The sequence below is a fragment of the Homarus americanus genome, unplaced genomic scaffold (assembly GCF_018991925.1).
Source record: "Homarus americanus isolate GMGI-L3 unplaced genomic scaffold, GMGI_Hamer_2.0 scaffold16022, whole genome shotgun sequence".
In the NCBI taxonomy this organism is placed as follows: domain Eukaryota; kingdom Metazoa; phylum Arthropoda; class Malacostraca; order Decapoda; family Nephropidae; genus Homarus; species Homarus americanus.
Genome location: NW_024752245.1, coordinates 620,365 through 640,000, shown reverse-complemented (window position 1 = coordinate 640,000; position 19,636 = coordinate 620,365). Strand labels below are relative to the sequence as shown.

The following is a 19,636-nucleotide window of genomic DNA, read 5'->3' as shown; positions in this document are numbered from 1 at the left end:
TGAGTGTTGAGTGTGTGGGTGTGAGTGTTGAGTTGTGTGTGTGTGTCTGGGTGATTGGTCCCTGTATAAGTGTTTATAAAGTACACTCTGATTATAAAACACTTGTGGTAAATGGAAGAAGATGATAAAGACGGAGATAAAATATAAAATTGCTACCTTTTATCACCTCTCTCTCTCTCTCTCACCATGTACACCGCGTACCTTGAGGCCCCAGTCATTACAACCTCATTACACAATTCCACTAATTAATTAATCAAACTAATCCTGTACTTGAGGGACAGGTAGAGGTGACAGATCCTTCCTACCATTACTGTCTAATTGCACCTGTCAATATTTACGACAGGTGTGCTATGTTATTAATGACAAGCTAAAGGTACACGTTATACATCCTCTGTAATTGAATATCGCTTAAAGAGTTGTATAATCATTGGTTATTATCCTCATGTATAATTAGTTTAATTATACATGTTTATGGTAATTTGATGATAATTTCAATGAGATGAGTATGTAGTTTTTTTCTCTATATAAAACTAAAGAATGAACGAGTTAGTTTATCTACAGTATAGTAAATTAAGTCAACCACATGTATTTATGAATCACAAGTTACGAGATAAGAGATGATGTGTGTGTATCTCTCTCAGCGTCTCTTGGACTTGTATATCTCTCTCAGCGTCTCTTGGACTCGTATATCTCTCTCAGCGTCTCAAGTTACTCCTTTCATAATTTAGAGCATCGAGGGCAATAAAAATCCCCAGCTGAAAGATTAAGTAGAGTCAGAAGAAGAGTTGAGAGTTGTGTAAAGAGGGAGAGAGATACAAAGACTCATTTTTTTTATCTCTCATTTTAACAGAGACGGCGGCGAGAAATGTGCGTCGCGGCGTAAACAAGAAAAGAGTGGAAACCGTGATGGCAGCAGCGGGGAGCGAGGAAGGGGCGCTGCTGCGTCTCATAGTCTAGTTCCCCCGACGCTCAATAGATGGCAGTGGTGTTGACGCTCCTCTTTAGTTCCCCCGACGCTCAATAGATGGCAGTGGTGTTGACGCTCCTCTGTTGTTTCTCTTGTCTATACTGCTCCTTCATAAGCTCTATAGGAGAGACGAGTTTTCCATGTCTTTACGGTGAATGGATGCTGTTGACAGGTACAATAACACCTGAGTATTTTTACTTTATTTTGTTTATCTTCTCACGGTTAGCTAAAGGTGTTACTAATTGAGGTGTTATAATATCTCCCGGGTGTCAACAGATGGCGTAGTTTCTTATATTATATTAATGAAAGTAATTTAAGAAACACATTAAGTAATACAAAGATAAACGGAGATGATGTAACAAAACCAGCAGGTGTTAAGATTAATTAAGATAGAAGGACACGACCTACCTGTAATTAATGATTCAGTAACACCTGTATAAGACAATACATCGATACAGATAGAACCATAATATTTGCTGTAGTCTTATATATATTTACTCTTCTAAGTGTGAGTCCCTCTGTATATTTTTCTTTATGATGCTTCACTGTTTCACTACTTTGAGGAAACGACCCAAGGTTCGTAAATTCATATGACAGGAGTGAATGGTTGGTAACACTGACAGGAGTGAATGGTTGGTAACACTGACAGGAGTGAATGGTTGGTAACACTGACAGGAGTGAATGGTTGGTAACACTGACAGGAGTGAATGGTTGGTAACACTGACAGGAGTGAATGGTTGGTAACACTGACAGGAGTGAATGGTTGGTAACACTGACAGGAGTGAATGGTTGGTAACACTGACAGGAGTAAAGTCATTCAGCTCAAGCTTTTATGTTATGTGCGTCTTTATATGATCTTCCTTGATATAGTAAATTTATAATATAGGGTCAATAATAAATGTTTGAAGCTTTACGAGCGTAATATGAAGGGGAAGCTTTATGAAACCTGAAGCTTAAGAGCGTAATATGAGGCTTGACGCTTACGAGCTTCTTCAAATGGTTAAATCATCGTCCTTAAGAAAGGTTAATTCTACTTTGACCAAAATATTTGTATCGTTGCTTAAATGGATCAGTTAAACACATTCTCACATCACCAGTTAGAAGAAAATTTCAGGTTATTTAAAATCAGTATTTTTGAGAGCCTGAACAGAGGTTGGTAACAGTGTACGACCCCCCGTCACCTGAGACACCTGAGACACCTGAGACACCTGAGACACCTCCCTCCACAACTCCACATAAGTATATACTCATAAGAAATTCTAATTAAATGTCTGTTTCGATTATTTTTTCTACCGGATAAGAGAATAAATTTTAATTCCCCCAAGAACTAATGAATGACCCTGTTGCCTTGCCATACCTAACAGGAAGCTTGGAAATGCCTCGTTCCCACATTATAAAAATGAATTGGTGATAGGAAGACCAGGTTAGGTTAGGTTAGGTTAGGTTAGGTTAGGTTAGGCTAGGTTAAGGTTAAGGTTAGGTTAGGTTAGGTTAGGTTAGGTTACACATTTTACTGTCACATAACCTTACTTCGTTTCTCTACGGCTCCAGATCCTCGCAAAAGTTTTACTCCACTTTTAAACTTAATCCTACCGGTCTTCTCTTCACTTACGACTTGATAATAATTACATCTTGATTGAATGTCCTCGTCAAATTAATCTCCTCTTCCTCCTTCTTCGTCGCCTTCTGCAGGTTTAATTGCTCCCTCGTATAATTTATCTATATGAGTCACAATAACATTAAGAATATCGGTTCAAGGGAGATATTAATGATTTTGTTTATTTATTAACTCAAGGTAATCCATTCATACACCTGCCGTTCCCCCCTCCCCTCCCACTCCCACCCACACACCTGTGATGACCCCCTCCCTCTCTCCCCACACCTGAGATGACCCCCTCCACCCCTCCCACCTTCTCCCCTCCCACACACCTGAGAGATGACCTCATCTCTCTCTCCTCCCACACCTCCCCTCCCACACCTGAGATGACCCCCCCTCCCCTCTCCCTCCCACACACCTGAGATGCCCCTCTCTCCCTCCCACACACCTGAGATGACCCCTTCCCTCTCCCTCCCACACACCTGAGATGACCCCCTCTCTCTCCCTCCCACACACCTGAGATGACCCCTTCCCACCAGTCTCTACCAAGATGGAGGGAAACTACTCACAATAAAATCCAGGTCTGTCTCAAAAATGATAACCTGAAGTCGTTTCAAATTTTACTACTCCATATAAAGTATAATTTTATTACTTCCTGTTATAACAATTCACTTTCTTCCGTTCTTTTATATCTAAGTTAATTTGTGTTTGTTTGTTTGTTATGTCTTTGTTATGGTGAGTCGACAAACACACCTACAACTAGTTTTTAATTAATTCTCTTCACACCTTGAGATTAAATTTCCCCACACTATATATTTTAACCTTCAGAAAATACTCTACAACTTTTCGGTTTAATTCATGTTAAAAAAAAATATATCGTCAATTTTCTATATATGCAAATCTATATATTATTTGTTACTGTATAATTGCAATATTCATATGAAATTACATTTTTTAGATTAATTTAATTTTCCAACTGACAGATTAAATTTTCTACTTATGGTCCAGTATAAAAATAACAACACCGGAATATACATATACATATAGAATAAATTTGTATGTATGTATGTATGTATGTATGTATGTATGTATGTATGTATGTATGTATATATGTATGTATGTATTCATATATAAATAAATATAAAATTAGCTGATATTGAGCACACGGTGAATTTGTTGCCATGGCTCATATTCTCTTAAACCTTCAACTATCAAAATGTTCAGGTTAGGTTAGGTTGTTAGATTAGGTTAGGCTAGGTTAGGTTAGGCTAGGTTAGTTTAGGCTAGGTCAGGTTAGCATTGAAGAGGAAGTCCTTCTAACAATTCAACATGTTCATAAGAAATTCCACCCAAATTTGTATAGTTTTAGACACGATCTTTCACAGTAGTATTCAAGGACGAGCTTCAACATCTTACCCTTCACATAGTACATATTTGACCCGTCCTCAGATCAAGAAGAAGGACGACTTGAAAATATCCCTTCTTTAAACTCTCTCTCTCTCTCTCTCTCTCTCTCTCTCCATTATTAACCATTTTCCTTATCCAAACTTTAAGAATTATTCACCATTTACTAACGAAACTCACAAAATATCTGCCAAATTTCCCGGGAAAACTGTCCAACTTCTGAGATCATCGCCACAGAAATTCACAAAATCACGGACTCTTCACCGACAAAATCTCCCGAAATTTATCTTGAATTTTTCTTCCGATGATAATTTGGCTACACATCTTTTGTCTTCTTCTTCGTCCTCGTCGTCGTCTTCTACAGGTTGGTTATTGAAGCTTCTCCCACACGGTATATTAAAGATTATCTCCCCTCCCCTCCCCCTCCCCTTCCCCTCCCTCTATCAGTCCCGCCACCACAACACCATACCCTCAATATCACATCACCATCCCATCACTGCACCATCACAACACCATCACTCCACATTACCATTAACACCATCACGCCGTTAGTAATTTCATAACTCCGACCACAATTATTCCACTCCTCCACCACGCTACCACCACCACTACCACCACCATCATCCCGCTACCAGCACCATCTTCACCCCTCATACGCCCCCCCCCCCCACCAAGGCCCCAGTACACGCAGTTATGGAGCCGAGATGCGTATCAGTAGCGACCCATCGAGGGAGGAGGAGGAGGGCATTGAGAACTGTGAAAGGTGAGTGACAGGCGGAAATAAATTAAAGAGGTATGTAAGACGTTGTTAAGTAAGGTAGGCGGTAGAGTCTCGCAGGTAAACAAACATTGGAGAAACGTTTTCCCTCGCCAATGAAGAAAACGTTTCCTAAAATGGTCTTCTTTGAGGTGACGCGAGGAAACTATCTAACATTTGCTTGTAATAGTTGGAGAAAGATTTTTTTTTACGGATATGAAGAAAATAATTGGTAAAGAAAGATATAAAATAATGTCTGTCTCAATGGGATACACATAATGAATAACAGAACAAGTGAATAAACAATAAGGTTTATACAGACAACTTAAATAACTACACCAAGATCATTAAAGTCTGTCAACACTTACCTTACAGCCAAACAACAGTCCTACACACACACACACACCAATCATCTCTTATCTGTGTGTCTCATCACTTACCTGATACCCAAGTGTCCTCCGGCAGCCCTGATGTAGAGGGAGTCCTCAGTGCTGAGACTAGCTGAGATAGGCCAGGCAATCTGAAGGAGCGACTCCCTGATGATAGAGTCCCACCCGGAGCTGTGGTCAAACACATTCTCGGATCTCATCAGCTTCGGTTTCCGGCGTAAGGTCCGTCCGTTCAGCTTGGTTCCTGAGCACGTATCCATTGTGTCACTGTTTCGTTCACTCGTTTGTAAATAAAACTAAGAAATTTATCACTCTCTAATTTCTTTTAACTCTCACCAATTCTTCATCAAATTTCTCAAGTCTGTTTTTCTTCTTATTTTCTTAGAAGGTTTAATGAATCCCTTAAATGAATCGGTTTATTTTTGAGATTATATTGAAATAATTTTTTTTTGGGGTGGCTAAAATGTCATGACTATTTTCAATGTCCTGAGTTTAATTTTTTTTTAAGTATAACTATAAATTATTTCAATATGTCATCATCACATAAATCATTAAACTTCAACAGCGTTTTATCTCTATTTCATAACACTACGACCTTTTTTTAACTATATTTTTAAAGGGTATTTGTACATAATAACAGCCAAGATCAATCAATTTAATCTTTTTCAATTTCTATAATATTTCAGTCACAGTTGTATTTTCTCCAAAGTTACACCAAAGTTATTATTATCAAAGTACTCCACTACTTTTTGTCAACAATATCAAATTTTAGATTAACTTTCAAGTGTTTTTCTATTGTTTGCTTATCTCAGACATGTATATAATTTTCTCTTGCATTCTATTTTGGATAGATTATATGTTTTTATCAATTGTGAGTTTATTCCCGGCTGTAAGCGACGTCAGCAGTGTAAGTGTCTGAAGAGAATGTTTACAATTTCTTTACTGTCATCTCACCTCATTGTCTGGTCGTCTTTACTGGACACACACACACACAACACCTCACATCACCGTCATCCCAGACAGCTACTAATGTACTGCCCGCAACCTATCGAAGGCTTAGTGTGTTGTGGTGTTGAAGATATAAATATGAACTTTACCCACCTCTTATCGCACTGAGGAGAACTCATAATATCATTGAAAATAACAAAATATTCTCAGGTAGTCTACGTCATTGATGAAAGAGAATGTCCAGATATTATATAACAAACTTTTAAAATATCAATAAACTCGTGTTACCTAGAAGTATGTGATTGATTAGACGTCTTTTCGTGGATGACTTCAAGACTTATCCAATGGTCCTGACGGTATAGTAATGGGCGTTCACTCCCCCCCACCCTTGAATCAGGAGAATTCTCGTCACATACAGAAGCAGCATCAACTCATAACTCTCCAGAAATCATAGGATTATACTTTATAATTTTTCTTTAATGTCGTTCCTCTTAAGAAAGTTTTAAAACCTTCATAAAAGTCACTTATTCAGATCTATAAATGATACTTTCTAACTTCGTCTTTTTTTCCAATTATTTCACACACACAAAAAAATATATATTGTTACGTGTTCCTGTCAATCACTTGTGGCATATAACACAAATCTAAATTCCTTGTTCTTTACGATAACTTCCAGTGGGTGACTTTGTGCATAGATCACTGCATAGCTGTAAATAAACTGAATTCAATCCACGGGGTATAATCTTTAACACAAACACATTTATCTTATCACACGACGCAGATAACTACGTGAATAAAAAAAACACAAAACATGAAAGAGATAACGAGATACGAATGTTGTTTTTTTTTATTGCTGTTGTTTTAAGGTCAGTTTTAATATGTCGTAGATATTGTAATAGAATTTAATTACTTGTAGCCGCCATAAAAGCCTTGATGCTTGTGATGGGTTAAGACTTGTGGGTTAAGTAGGACCTGATTCCTTGTTACAGAGATGATAAATAACCCTCGTTGCTGCTCGTTGGTCACCACACTAACCCGACATCAAGGGAGTATGACTGAAGAGGATATTTATTTTACCTTTCACTAATTAAAATGATGTTGAAATCTCAGACTGGTTCACTATTAACTATTTATAATACTAAATATGAAGATTAATGGTACTTGTTGATTACTTGTAGTTGTGTTGTAGTTTTCTTAAATAGCTGAAGCGGTGATGAGTGTCTTGTAGAAATAGATGTAGACTTAATGAGACGACTTGACAAACACTGGGAAGATTCAGAAACTAATCCCCTTGAGAAATAAAATTAATCCATTTGAGTGATTTGAAGGCAATTCTGAAAGCAGAGTCTATGACCCTTGGGAGGTGTGGGTGGAATGGGGTGGTAAGAGGTCACGTTTAAACAGGTGGTAACAGCTTAGTGGCTTTAATATCCCCCCCCCCCCCTTCCCCAAATCAGGTCACGACACTTTGTTATTCACGTCACACTTTACGATGTCATGCTATTTTCACCAACTTTTAAGATTTTTCACAATGTTAGATATTGTTCTGTTTTGCGATTTTTTTTTCTATTTTAAGAATGAATATAGTCACTTTTATAGGTAGACTCATGAAATATTACAAAAACTTTATATTTTCTCCCAATCTGTTTATTCTCACTCTTCTGTTATATTCATATCCACTATTAATTCTTTTTTTCCTTCAATTATCACATTAACCATTGATCATTGTCCTCTTCCACACGTAACTTATGAAATTTCGTCTTGAATTTAAATAAAGTTGTATTTTAGTAGTTCGTCTCGTCGCCGCCAGGTCCTCTCCCACACACACAGAGGCGGGAGGGTGGGTGGGCGGGCGGGAGGGAGGAAGAGAGGCAGGCAACGAGTATTTTCACCCTGGGACTCTGTGTTGGGAGGTGATGGCCGATGTTATCTTGATTTTGTACTCGTGTCTATTTTGAGTCCTTGGTTAGAGTGATATCTAAATACGACCTGCAGGGTGACATTGATACATTAAAGATTTATTTGATATATATTCAGTATATTGATGACCATTCGCGTTTTATATTGCATTTGAGTTTGATGCTATAGATTCACGCTCGTAGTTAGAATGATACCATGTTACAATTTATCCTGCGTATATTTTCTCATCTAAATATTCTCCACAGGTGACATGACAGGTGTTTTACCTGCGTGTCCTCACAGGTGTTTCCTCACTCCACTTTCTATCAAAACTCGAGACTGAAATAGAAAAAAAAACGTTATTATTTATTAGTCTAGTTATTTATACATATTATCGTCATCATCACCTTCATCATCATCATCATCATCATCATCATCATCATCAAGGGATAACCGGACTCTAGAGAGATGAAGGATGACGACTGTGATTGGTGGATGGTCATGATCCCTCTCAGCCAATTACGTGATGTTATTCTGTGAGGGATTGAGGAAAGGCCATGTGAGAGGGGAGAGAGGGACAAGGGGAGACAGTGAGAAGTGAGGGGGAGAGAGGGGAGAGATGAAGAGGAAAGGAAGAGGTAGTGGAGATAATAAAGATGAAGGCGAGAGGGAAGAGATGATGGAGAGAAGGAGAGAAACAAGGAAACAGAATATGATTAAGAGAGAAAAAATGAGGAGGAAAAAGATAATGAGAGAAAACAGATGAAGGGAAGAATAAGGGGAAGGAAAGATGATGGGAGAGGAGGAACCGAGGATGAGGGGTAATATGAGGAAGTGAGAGAAAATGTGGGGAGACTGAGGAAAATATCGAGAGGAGAGAGATAGAAGAATACGTGGATGAAGGAGGTGATGGAGAAGGGGAATAACGGCTGGAAGAAAGAGAGGAGGGAGAGAAAGAGAAAAAGGAAGAGTGGAGGAGAGAGAAGGAAAAGAAAGCAATATCAGTTAATAATTTATGTTAATGTGTATTAGAGGATTGTCTTCTATAAACGTTGTTACATCTCACTTCTGTATTTAAACGCTGAATTAACCTAACCTAACCTAACCTTCATACAAAATTAGCATACACAAGTACCTGTATTTGGTTTACTGTCATTTTTGCCTCACACACACACACACACACACACACACACACACACACACTAATAATAATAATAATAATAATAATAATAATAATAATAATAATAATAATAATAATAATAATAATAATAATAATAATGCGACAAAAGAAACTTTCCATGAATATCCTGAATTGAACCGGTGATGAACAGGACCAGGACGGGTTACATCAGGAGTTATCTGTGACGTCTCTGTGTTACTGACGACTAAAACTGTGTTATATTATAATCTCTCTCTCTCTCTCTCTCTCTCTCTCTCTCTCTCTCTCTCTCTCTCTCTCTCTCTCTCTCTCTCTTACAAGATCCAGGCACAGAAAGATTTTAGGATTGGTGTCACTGCCTGTTGTGTGGGGAGGGGGGAAAGAAAGAAAAAAAGAAGGAGAGAGAGAAGATAGGGAACAAAGGAGGTGAAAGAAAGAAAGAAAGAAAGAAAGAAAGAAAACAAAAAAGTACAAAAAACAAATATTAACTTCATTATAGATCACAATAACCTGTACCACCATAATCATCTACCTCCCAGGTGTGTTGGTCCATCTCATTACCTGTAGATTTACCTTCAATAAACACCCCAACTTAATATCTAATCTACTAATGGAGACTTGCCACTCTAATAACACGATAATTAATTACCATAAATACTTTACTAATTACCTGAGGTGATCAATATGTATCTGTGTTCTAGAATCTTCAAATGCCAACCAAATAAAATTATCTACAAAAGGTGAAAAGTTTTTGAAAGTATAGCCAAGATTATAAGCATTGATGTTTGGAATCGCGATGCTGTAGTGGTATTCTCTATAGCTAGATACGAGTAGGGGTGGTAGTGGTGGTAGTAGTGGTGGTAGTAGTGGTGGTGGGGGTGATAGTAGGGGTGGGTAGTGGTGGTAGTAGTGGTGGTGGGGGTGATAGTAGGGGTGGAGTAGTGGTGGTGAAATTGTGTGGGTAGTCGTGGTGGGGGTGATGAGTAGAGGTGGGTAGTGGTGGTGGTAGTAGGTGGTGGGTAGTGGTGGTGGGGGGTGATAGTAGGGGTGGGTAGTGGTGGTAGTAGTAGTGAGGGGTGGGTAGTGGTGGGTGGGGGGTGATGGTAGGGGTGGGTAGTGGTGGTAGTAGTAGTGGTGGATGGTGGTGGTGGGGGTGATGGTAGGTGGGTGAGTGGTGGTGGTAGTAGTGGTGGATAGTGGTGGTGGGGTGATAGTAGGGGTAGTAGTGGTGGTGGGTAGTGGTGGTGGTATTGTTTGGTGGTAGTAATAGTGATGTTGTTGGTAGTAACGAGGGATAAGAACTCTCCTAAAGGCATTGTGAAAGAAATTTTAATATTGAACCCAAGATAAATATATTCGAGAGAGAGAGAGAGAGAGAGAGAGAGAGAGAGAGAGAGAGAATCAATAATTCCTAGTCTAAAAACATCACATCTTTCCACATATCAAATTTCACTTAAGCCCGAGGGAGTTGTCGTCAGCCTGGGGGAAGGAAGACCACACAGTTGTCTTTGAAAAAATAAAGATAAAAATAATTCAAATAAAAAAAAAATAAAAAAAAAAATAAAAATTCTCAAAAATCTTCACCTAAGGCATAAAACTCCTCGTACTAATTAATACTTCACACCTGTTGCATATTTAACACCTCACACACCTGTTGCTTAAAAATGTTAATGCTGTAAATATAATAGTGTATTTACATTAAGTACTTACACCTGTGTGATCTTTGTATAATGAACTATATAACATCGTACAGTCCTTTATATCGAGATTCGTTAGATTTATGATACCTCCATATAACGAATTATACTCGATAGATTGATGTCCGTTAAATGGAGGTGTTTACTGTGTATGTATATGTATATCTCACACTGTATACATGACGTTTGATATGTGTAAATTCTGAGGTTGGGATGTGGTCTCGGGAGGGTGGTAAGTGGGCTGAGGTCTCTATTATATTCATTTATTCTCTCTTCTCCTCCACTTCCCTTCCTCCTCCTCTCTCTTCTCTCTTCTCTCATCCTTTCTTTTTATTTCCTGTCATTTGTGTTAGTTTGTTATTAATTCATCTCTATCCTTTTCACCTCATCATCACCTCTCCTCCTCTCCCTTCTCTCTCATCAAGCGACATTCACCACCACCACCACCACCACTACCACCACCACCACCACTATCACCACCACCACCACCCCTACCACTACTACTACCACCACTACCACCAGGAGACGTGAAGGCAAGGTGCAGGTCATTCAAGGGAGTGGAGGAGGCTGCTTCGACCCCCGCTATCTGCTGGGGAATATGTTTCAAAGAGATGCGCTCAAGGGATGGTAGTCTATTGGCCCCTCTCTCCTCTTCCCCCTTCCCCCCTTCCTTTCTTCTCCTTCCCCTTTCCCCTTTTTCTTCACATTCCCCCTTTCTTCCTTTCTTCTTCTTGTTCCTAATCTTCCTTCTTCTTTCTTCCTCCTCTCTTCTTGTTCCTTCTTTCTTTTATTCTTATCTTCCTTCTTCTTGCCTCTTCTTGTTCCTTCATCCTCTATTATTGTTCCCTCTTATTTATCCTACCTCCTCTTCTTCCTAACCTCCCTTATCTTCCTTCTTCTTCCTTATCTTCCATTTCCTCCTCTTCTTTCTGCTCCTTCACTTCCTCCTCTTTCCTTTTCTTCCTCTTCTTTCTCCTCCTTCCCCCCCTTATCTCCCTCCTTTCTCTTCCTCTTTCCTTCTCTCTTACTGTAGCTTAAACTAACTAAACTCTCTTCTCTTTTATTCCTCGCCTCTTATCTTATCTTATCTCCTGTTATATTTTTTTAGGTTTCTCGCTTTGTTTACATTTATCTTGACAGTGTTGACCATATCCGTATCTGTCTGTCTGTCTGTCTGTCTGTCTGTCTGTTCGTCTGTTCATCTGTCTTTACCGTCAGTTCATACTGTCTGTCTGTCTGTCTGTCTGTCTGTCTGTCTGTATGTCTTCATCACCAATGTTTCTGCTCTTACACCATTTATTCATTTATTTACCTTCATCCACTTTCACTTGTGTTTCATTTATCATAAGTATCGTTCAAGATTTATTTCATTTTCTCTCATCCACGTTTCATTTCCTCTATGTGATCCACTTCTATGCTTCATTTGTCAACAGTCTCACCCTCTTTCATTTACGCTTTATCCAACGCTTCTAAATGGCAAGTCAACAATATATTTCCCCTCCGCGTATTTTTTTCCCTAGCAACAAGTGTCCTCTTATTTTTTTCCCAGTTTGTTTCCTTCAATTGAGTTTTTTCCTCAATTCAATTTATTTTATTTCATGTTATTGTAAGTAGTTGTGTGACAGCTACGGAAGTGACGGCGTGACGGGCTTTGTGACGTGGGTTTGTATATTGTTATTGTGTGACGTTTGGTGTGGTGATTTTTTATTGAGAGAGAGAGAGAGAGAGAGAGAGAGAGAGAGAGAGAGAGAGAGAGAGAGAGAGAGAGAGAGATTCGTCAATATTTCTGTCGTTCTGCTGGCTTAAACCACACTGTTGTGACAACACTGTGTAACATAACCATACAAGGTGGCGAGTAGGTGACGGTGGCGAGTAGGTGACGGTGGCAAGTGGGTGAAGGTGGTGAATGGATGAAGATGGTGAGTAAGTGACGGTGGCGAGTGGGTGAAGGTGGCGAGTGGCTGAAAGTGGCGAGTAAATGAAGGTGGCGAGTAAATGAAGGTGGCGAGTAGGTAACGGTGGCGAGTAGGTGACGCGCCACTACATCGATTGCCCACGAGCTCTCAGGAATGAAAATATACTTAAAGGTGTATGGCAACACTACCTCGCCTCCCGTGTACACCTGTGTAGAGAGAGAGAGAGAGAGAGAGAGAGAGAGAGAGAGAGAGAGAGGTGACATTAAAAAGGAAAGAAAAGTCAGAAAAAATAGAGGAAAAGAAAAAAACAGATAAAAACCTACAGACAGACAGATAGACAGACAAAGAGAACGACACAATAAGTTAATTAGACTGAGAAACAAAAGAGACAGAGAGAAAACATTGAAATCTTAACACAATGAAGGAAACATACACAGCTAACCATCATACATACATACATCCATACATTAATACAGTACCATACAGGTAATTAGATACATATACACGATCATTAATACAGAGAAGAAGAATTAGTGGTTAAAATGTACAACGTTTTAGAGTAAATTTAAAGTGAGATTTCAAGGATGGTGTAGGAGGAGGAGGAGAGGGAGAGGAGAAGGGAGGGAGAGGAGGAGTATGAGTGGGAGGAGAGGAAGAGGGGGAGGAGTAGAGGGAAGGGAGAAGAAAGGGGAGTAGGAGGAGGAAGGGAAGGATGGAAGACAGAGAGAATCTACTGGAGTGTACACAAGACGAGTTAGGTGTGTGTGTGTGTGTGTGTGTGTGTGTGTGTGTGTGTGTGTGTGTGTGTGTGTGTGTGTGTGTGTGTGTGTGTGTGTGTGTGTGTGTGTGTGTGTGTGTGTGTGTGTGTGTGTGTGTGTGTGTGTGTGTGTGTGTGTGTGTGTGTGAAATAGAATAAACCAAAAAAAAAATTACATTAAAATAAAAAATCTGAATAAAACACTAATTTAAAAATAAAACATATTAGATTAGGATAAAACGGGAGAAAAATGAATAGAACGGAATAAATTAGAATAGAATAAATACAAACCGAAAGAATATACTGAAAGGAAAATCAGTCTATTACAAACTTAACAAAAAGCGAAAGAGAGAAATAAAAGAACAAGGTTAAGAGGCTTTTGTCTTTGTTTGTGTTTGTTTTTCTGTTTTTCTTTCGTTTTTACGTTAGTTTTCGCTTTTATTTTCATTTATAACCTAAAAGAAAAACGAAAACCAACGGAAAAAAAACGAGAAAAAATCGAAAATAAATAAAAACACAATCAAATAAACAAATAAAATAGAATAATTACTAAAGAAAAACAAAACCACAAAAAAATCCCAATAACATCTATGTAAAAAAAAAACCAATTTGTGGCGAAAGAATATTGGAAAATGCATCAGATTCCAGACAGGCGCGGGAACAGTCAGTAAGATTAAAGAAATCTTAATATTTATTCGGTAGTTTAGATTAATTCTACCTAAACGAAATGATAAGGTTTATTATTGTTTATTATCATTATTATCACAACCATCGCTCCAGCCTTTAATAAATTTCAGCACCCATCCACCACCCTAGATAACACAGGTCCATCATGTACTAAAGATTATTACCCACATATCTACGACTATCGACACCTTAATAAAACAGTACCTAACACACCCTCCTCTTCACCCCTCATCCCTGTCTCGTTACTCATGGGATAATGTTTAATTCCTTATACATTGTTCCTGAAGGGGATCCTGTGGGAGAGATTACCTGGGGGGGTTGAGAGGAGGGTGATGTAGGGAGGAAGAATGAAGGGGTGGGGGGGGGGGAAGGTTGGGAGGAAGGTTAGTGTTTTTGGGGGCATCTGTTTAGCATGGGTGTTTATCTTTTCTTTTTAATCTTTCTTTTCTTTGGATATTTTATTATTTTTTTTTCTTGTTTTATTCGTTTTTGTTTCGTTTTCTCCTTTGGATGTCTTTCTGTTTTGTTTTATTTTTATCTTGTTCTGTCTTTCTGTCTGTTTCCTTGCTGTGTATTTCTGTTTTTCTTTCCATTTTGTGTACTCTCTTCTCCATTGTCTCTTTGTCAGTAGGTCTCTATGTCTCTTTTAATGGTCAGTAAGTCTCTCTATCTCTTAACGTGTCTCTTGCATCAACGTCTCTCCATCACATGAACCAAACCTCAAACACAACCTCTATCGTTTACTGTTCCTCTTATAACTGAGAGAGAGATATATCTTGGCCTCGGAGTTTCATTAATCTCAAACTTTTCCCTCAAGATAATTAATATCTTGAGAAACATTACTTAAAAGAAAATGACAGTTCGAGTTATTGCTTCAAGAATATTAATATCTCGAGACATTACTCCAAGATGATTGATATCCTGTGTCATTATTTCAAAGACAGTTTCGAATCATTGTTTAAAGAGCTCCAAAGTGGTTGATGTATCGAACCATTTCACCAAATATATGAAGTTTGATATTCGGAACATTAATTTAAATACTCGGGAGGCTGAATAACGTTAAGAGTGATTTTTGCTTCAATAACTCGAAATATCGTTGGTTGGTATCTCGAACCACTGCTTCAAAAACTCCAAGGGCAATATTTCGAGTCTTTGTTTATTGTTTACTGAATTGGATATCTTGGCTAGGATAACAATAACACGCTATTCGAAACTGCTTCACATCCATGGTACGAACTATTTACAACTGTTCCTTAACATCCCAACAAATACAGGTTCATGAATTATTCTAAACTGGTCAGCGAGATAAACTCAAACAATCTCGAATTTTTGCTTCAAACTTTCACATGTTGCTTCGAGCTATCTCATCACAGTGACTGAAACTTTTACTGCTGTTGGTTAATGAAGCTTTACTGGGCATCATTTGGTTACATATATGTGAGTTTATATCGTTTATATACCAGTGTGGATTATTGGACTGTTTATATACCTGTTTTAACACCATCACACTTGTTTTAACATTATGACATCTGTTTTAACACCATCACACCTGTTTTAACACCATCACACCTGTTTTAACACTATCACACCTGTTTTAACACCATCACACCTGTAATGTCACTATCAACATGTTTCATCACTATCACTGTCTGTTTTTTTACATGTAACAACGATCTGGCCTCCCACCTCCCCTCACCTTCATACCTCCCTGACAGGGTTGACACCTGCCCGGACAGGTAATTGGGGAGGGAACAGCATCACACCGCAATCCTCTACACAAATTTCCCGGTAACTGGGCCCTCATTTCCGGGACTGTCGCTGTGTATCTGTTGTATTTGTGTGTTTTGTTTGTTTGGTTGTTTTTATGGGAGTGTGTGTTTGTTTTGTTTGTTTGTGTTTTTTTTTGTGTTTGTTTTGTATTTGTGATTTGAAGGAATTTAGTTTTTTGTCCTGTTATTGTCTATATATTTGTGTTTTGTGTTTGTTCTTATATTGTGTTTGTTTGTACGTATGTTAATGGTGTTTTTTTAATGTCCCCCCCCCACCCCACCCCCCTCATTCTTCCTAGGTCTGTTATGATTGTATCTAACTTAACCCTAACCTAACCTAACCAGCCGCTAATGTTCATCCCAAACTGGTCTCCATAAATGACTACCAAATTAAATACAACGATTATATATCAAAATCCTTATAAATAATCCTGATGCTAATCTCCAGTGTGCGTGTGTGTGTGTGTGTGTGTGTGTGTGTGTGTGTGTGTGTGTGTGTGTGTGTGTGTGTGTGTGTGTGTGTGTGTGAGACATTTGGAAGTAAGTCGTCGTGGCGTAAAACTGTGGTGTATTTTGGTCCAGCTGCTTGGGAGGGTTTGACAGGATAGGAAGGAAGGAAGGAAAGAAGGAAGGAAGGAAGGAAGGAAGGAAGGAAGGAAGGAAGGAAGGAAGGAAGGAAGGAGGAAGAAAGGCAGGCAGGCAGGCAGGCGGGCAGGCAGGCAGGCAGGAAGAAGGAAGGAAGGAAGGAAGGAAGGGAAGGAAGGAAGGAAGAAGGAAGGAAGGAAGGAAGGAAGAAGGAAGGAAGGAAGGAAGGAAGGAGGAAGGAAGGAGCTCTGGGTGTATTAGGAGGGTCTTAACACAGCCTCTAGAGAGAACTGTTTAGTTAGGTGTTTTCTTTCTTTCTTTCACTCATTCTCTCTCATTACATAATTTCTTTCTCTCTCTCCTTATCTATTTATCTAATTTTCCTTTCTCTCTTTCTTTGTCTTTCGTTCATCTGTCTTTGTGTTTTTGTGTGCTATCTTTTTTTTTATTATAATCTAGTTTTTTTATTTCAAACCAACTTCCTATAAAAACTTTTTTTTCGTATTACAATATTAAAAAAAAAATATTACACGATATTAAAAACTCACAAAACAAATTTATTCTGAAAAATAAATCACTGTCGTGTATATCTTTAAGAAAAAAACTGCTCATCAAAATAAAAAGCTCTCAAGCACCCTATCGAATCTCCTATCATTCCCTGCAAAAGAGCTTTACATTAGGACCAAAGACCCTTGTGGCCCTCTGAACAAACTCTCAATCACCCAAAAAGCAGAGATCAGAACAAGTTTGAGACAGCTTTAAAAGACTCATTTGGAGAACAGACTTACGTTCTTCCTCTTTGAACATAATCTAATCAGAAACAAGACCTAATAAGATTTGGGTCACCTCCAGAGAACTTTGTCTCCTTTCCTTCGTAAAAGATTTAAGAGTGTTTTGGAGTCACTCTGAACCACTCTCAGCTTAAGTGCATCTATCATCACGAGGTAGGGGGTGAGGGGTGGGAAGGGGCTCAGGGAGGGTGTGGAGGGGTGAGGGATGAAGGGGTGGTGGGTGGTGAGGGAGGGGGGGGATATATAATTTAAACGAAGAACAAATTACTAAAATTTCTCCTTCTATTTGAGTATCATTGACGTTATTATTATTGACCCGAGAGTTCAATGGACACCACAAGAAGTTAAACCATTGGTCATATCATGTTTGTAACGTTGGAAATATATTTACCAAGTTACCTTATGTATTTTAGTGATAGACCGCGTACTGGAAGATGAAACTATGACTCTCTGGCTGGTGGGGAGCTATAATTACTTCGATGAATGACGTGGTTTGGTAATGAGGTGAATATTGGTAGTTACATATAAGGAATTATCTATTGTAAATATCTTGTCGAAGGATGATGGTTTAAACGTCTCAAACCATCAATAGTTTTATTTATTTTTATATTTTTATGGTTTAATTATGTCGTTGTTACCTTATCTAGGCTTTATCCTTATCGTATACCTGTCCCAAGACCCGTACCTGTCCCAAGACCCGTACCTGTCCCAAGACCAGTACCTGCCCCCAAGGCGTACCTGTCCCAAGACCCGTACCTGTCCCAAGACCGTACCTGTCCCCAAGACCCGTACCCTGTTACATCCCGTACCTGTGGGGCCCATGCACCTTCCCCAAGACCATGCCTGTCCCCCAAGACCCCGTACCTGTCCCAAGACCAGTACCTGTCCCAAGACCCGTACCTGTCCCAAGACCAGTACCTGTCCCCAAGACCCATGCCTGTCCCAAGACCAGTACCTGCCCCAAGGCCCGTACCTGTCCCCAAGACCCGTACCTGTCCCAAGACCAGTACCTGCCCCAGGCATGCCTGTCCCCAAGGCCATTACCTGTCCCAAAGACCCGTACCTGTCCCAAGGCCGTACCTGTGCACCTGTAGCCTCTGTTTCACCTGAGCCTCCCTTAAGCCTCTACCTTGTACTCACCCTCGCCTCCCTCTCTCCCACCTCCCACTCTCCTCACCTTCTCTCCTCGCCTCCACATTTCTGACACAACTTGGAGTCATCAAAATTTGCTTAATTTAATTCGAAATTGGATTACTAGGCTCATCGTGCGCCGGGTCTTGAGGTCTCCTACGTCACATCTGTGCAAAAACAGGTCACTTCCTTGTGTAAACAGTTAATGACACGTTTTACAGATACTGGAGACAGAGACTTGGGAAATTCTCATGGAATTCTGACACAGATAATATATTTTAAAAGACACGGAGAAGACGCTGAAGAAAATGGACCACTGACAACCTTATCGACCTGACCTGGCCTAACCTAGCCTAACCTAGCAACCTAGCCTAACTAACACAACTAAGCCTAACTTCTTCTAACCTAACCTATTTCTTCTTCTTAGCCTAAGCTTAGCCATGTGCTTTGCCATTAGTTAACTCATCTAACTTGTAAGTTATATGTGCGACTTCTCTATTAATAACATGAGAGAGGGATGTCCACAGGTAAGGGGTGTGTACAGGTAAGGGGTGTCTACAGGTAAGGGTGTGTGTGCAGGTAAGGGCGTTTTGCAGGTAAGGGGGTGTGTACAGGTAAGGGGTGTGTGCAGGTAAGGGAATGTTACAGGTAAGTGGTGTGTACAAATGAGGGGCGTTTACAAAATAAGTGTGATATTACAGGGTAAGGGAGGCGTTTACAGATAAGGTGTGTGTGTGCAGGTAAGGGGTGTGGCCTGAGTGAGGGGCGTTTACAGGTAAGGTGTGTGTGCAGAGTGGGGGTGTGTGCAGGTAAGGCAGTTACAGGCTCAGGTGTGTGTACAGGTAGGGGTGTGTGCAGGAAGGGGCGTTTACAGGCCAGGTGTGTGTGCAGGTAGGGGGTGTGTACAAATAGGGGTGTGTACAGGCATTAAGTGGTGTATTTTTTGGGTGGGGCGTTTACAGGCTAAGGTGTGTGTACGGGTAGGGGTGTGTGCAGGTAAGGGGCGTTTACAGATAAGGTGTGTGTGCAGGTAAGAAATTGTGTACAGGTAAGTTGTGTTATTGCAGGTGAGGGGCGTTTGCAGATAAGGTGTGTGTACAGGTAGGGGTGTGTACAGGTAGGGGCGTTTACAGATGAGTGTGTGTGGGTAGGTGTGTGCAGGTAGGGGGTGTGTACAGGTAAG

At 39.7% G+C, this 19,636-nt stretch overlaps 1 protein-coding gene across 1 annotated transcript; it reads left to right on the top strand.

Annotated features, from left to right (window-relative positions):
• The first annotated feature begins 4,672 nt into the window (after positions 1 to 4,672).
• Positions 4,673 to 18,432, top strand: LOC121855017 (keratinocyte proline-rich protein-like). Its single transcript, XM_042349853.1, has 2 exons — positions 4,673 to 4,731; positions 17,970 to 18,432. Exons 1-2 carry the CDS (start codon positions 4,673 to 4,675, stop codon positions 18,430 to 18,432), a joined length of 522 nt encoding a protein of 173 aa, XP_042205787.1.
• Positions 18,433 to 19,636: the final 1,204 nt, after the last annotated feature.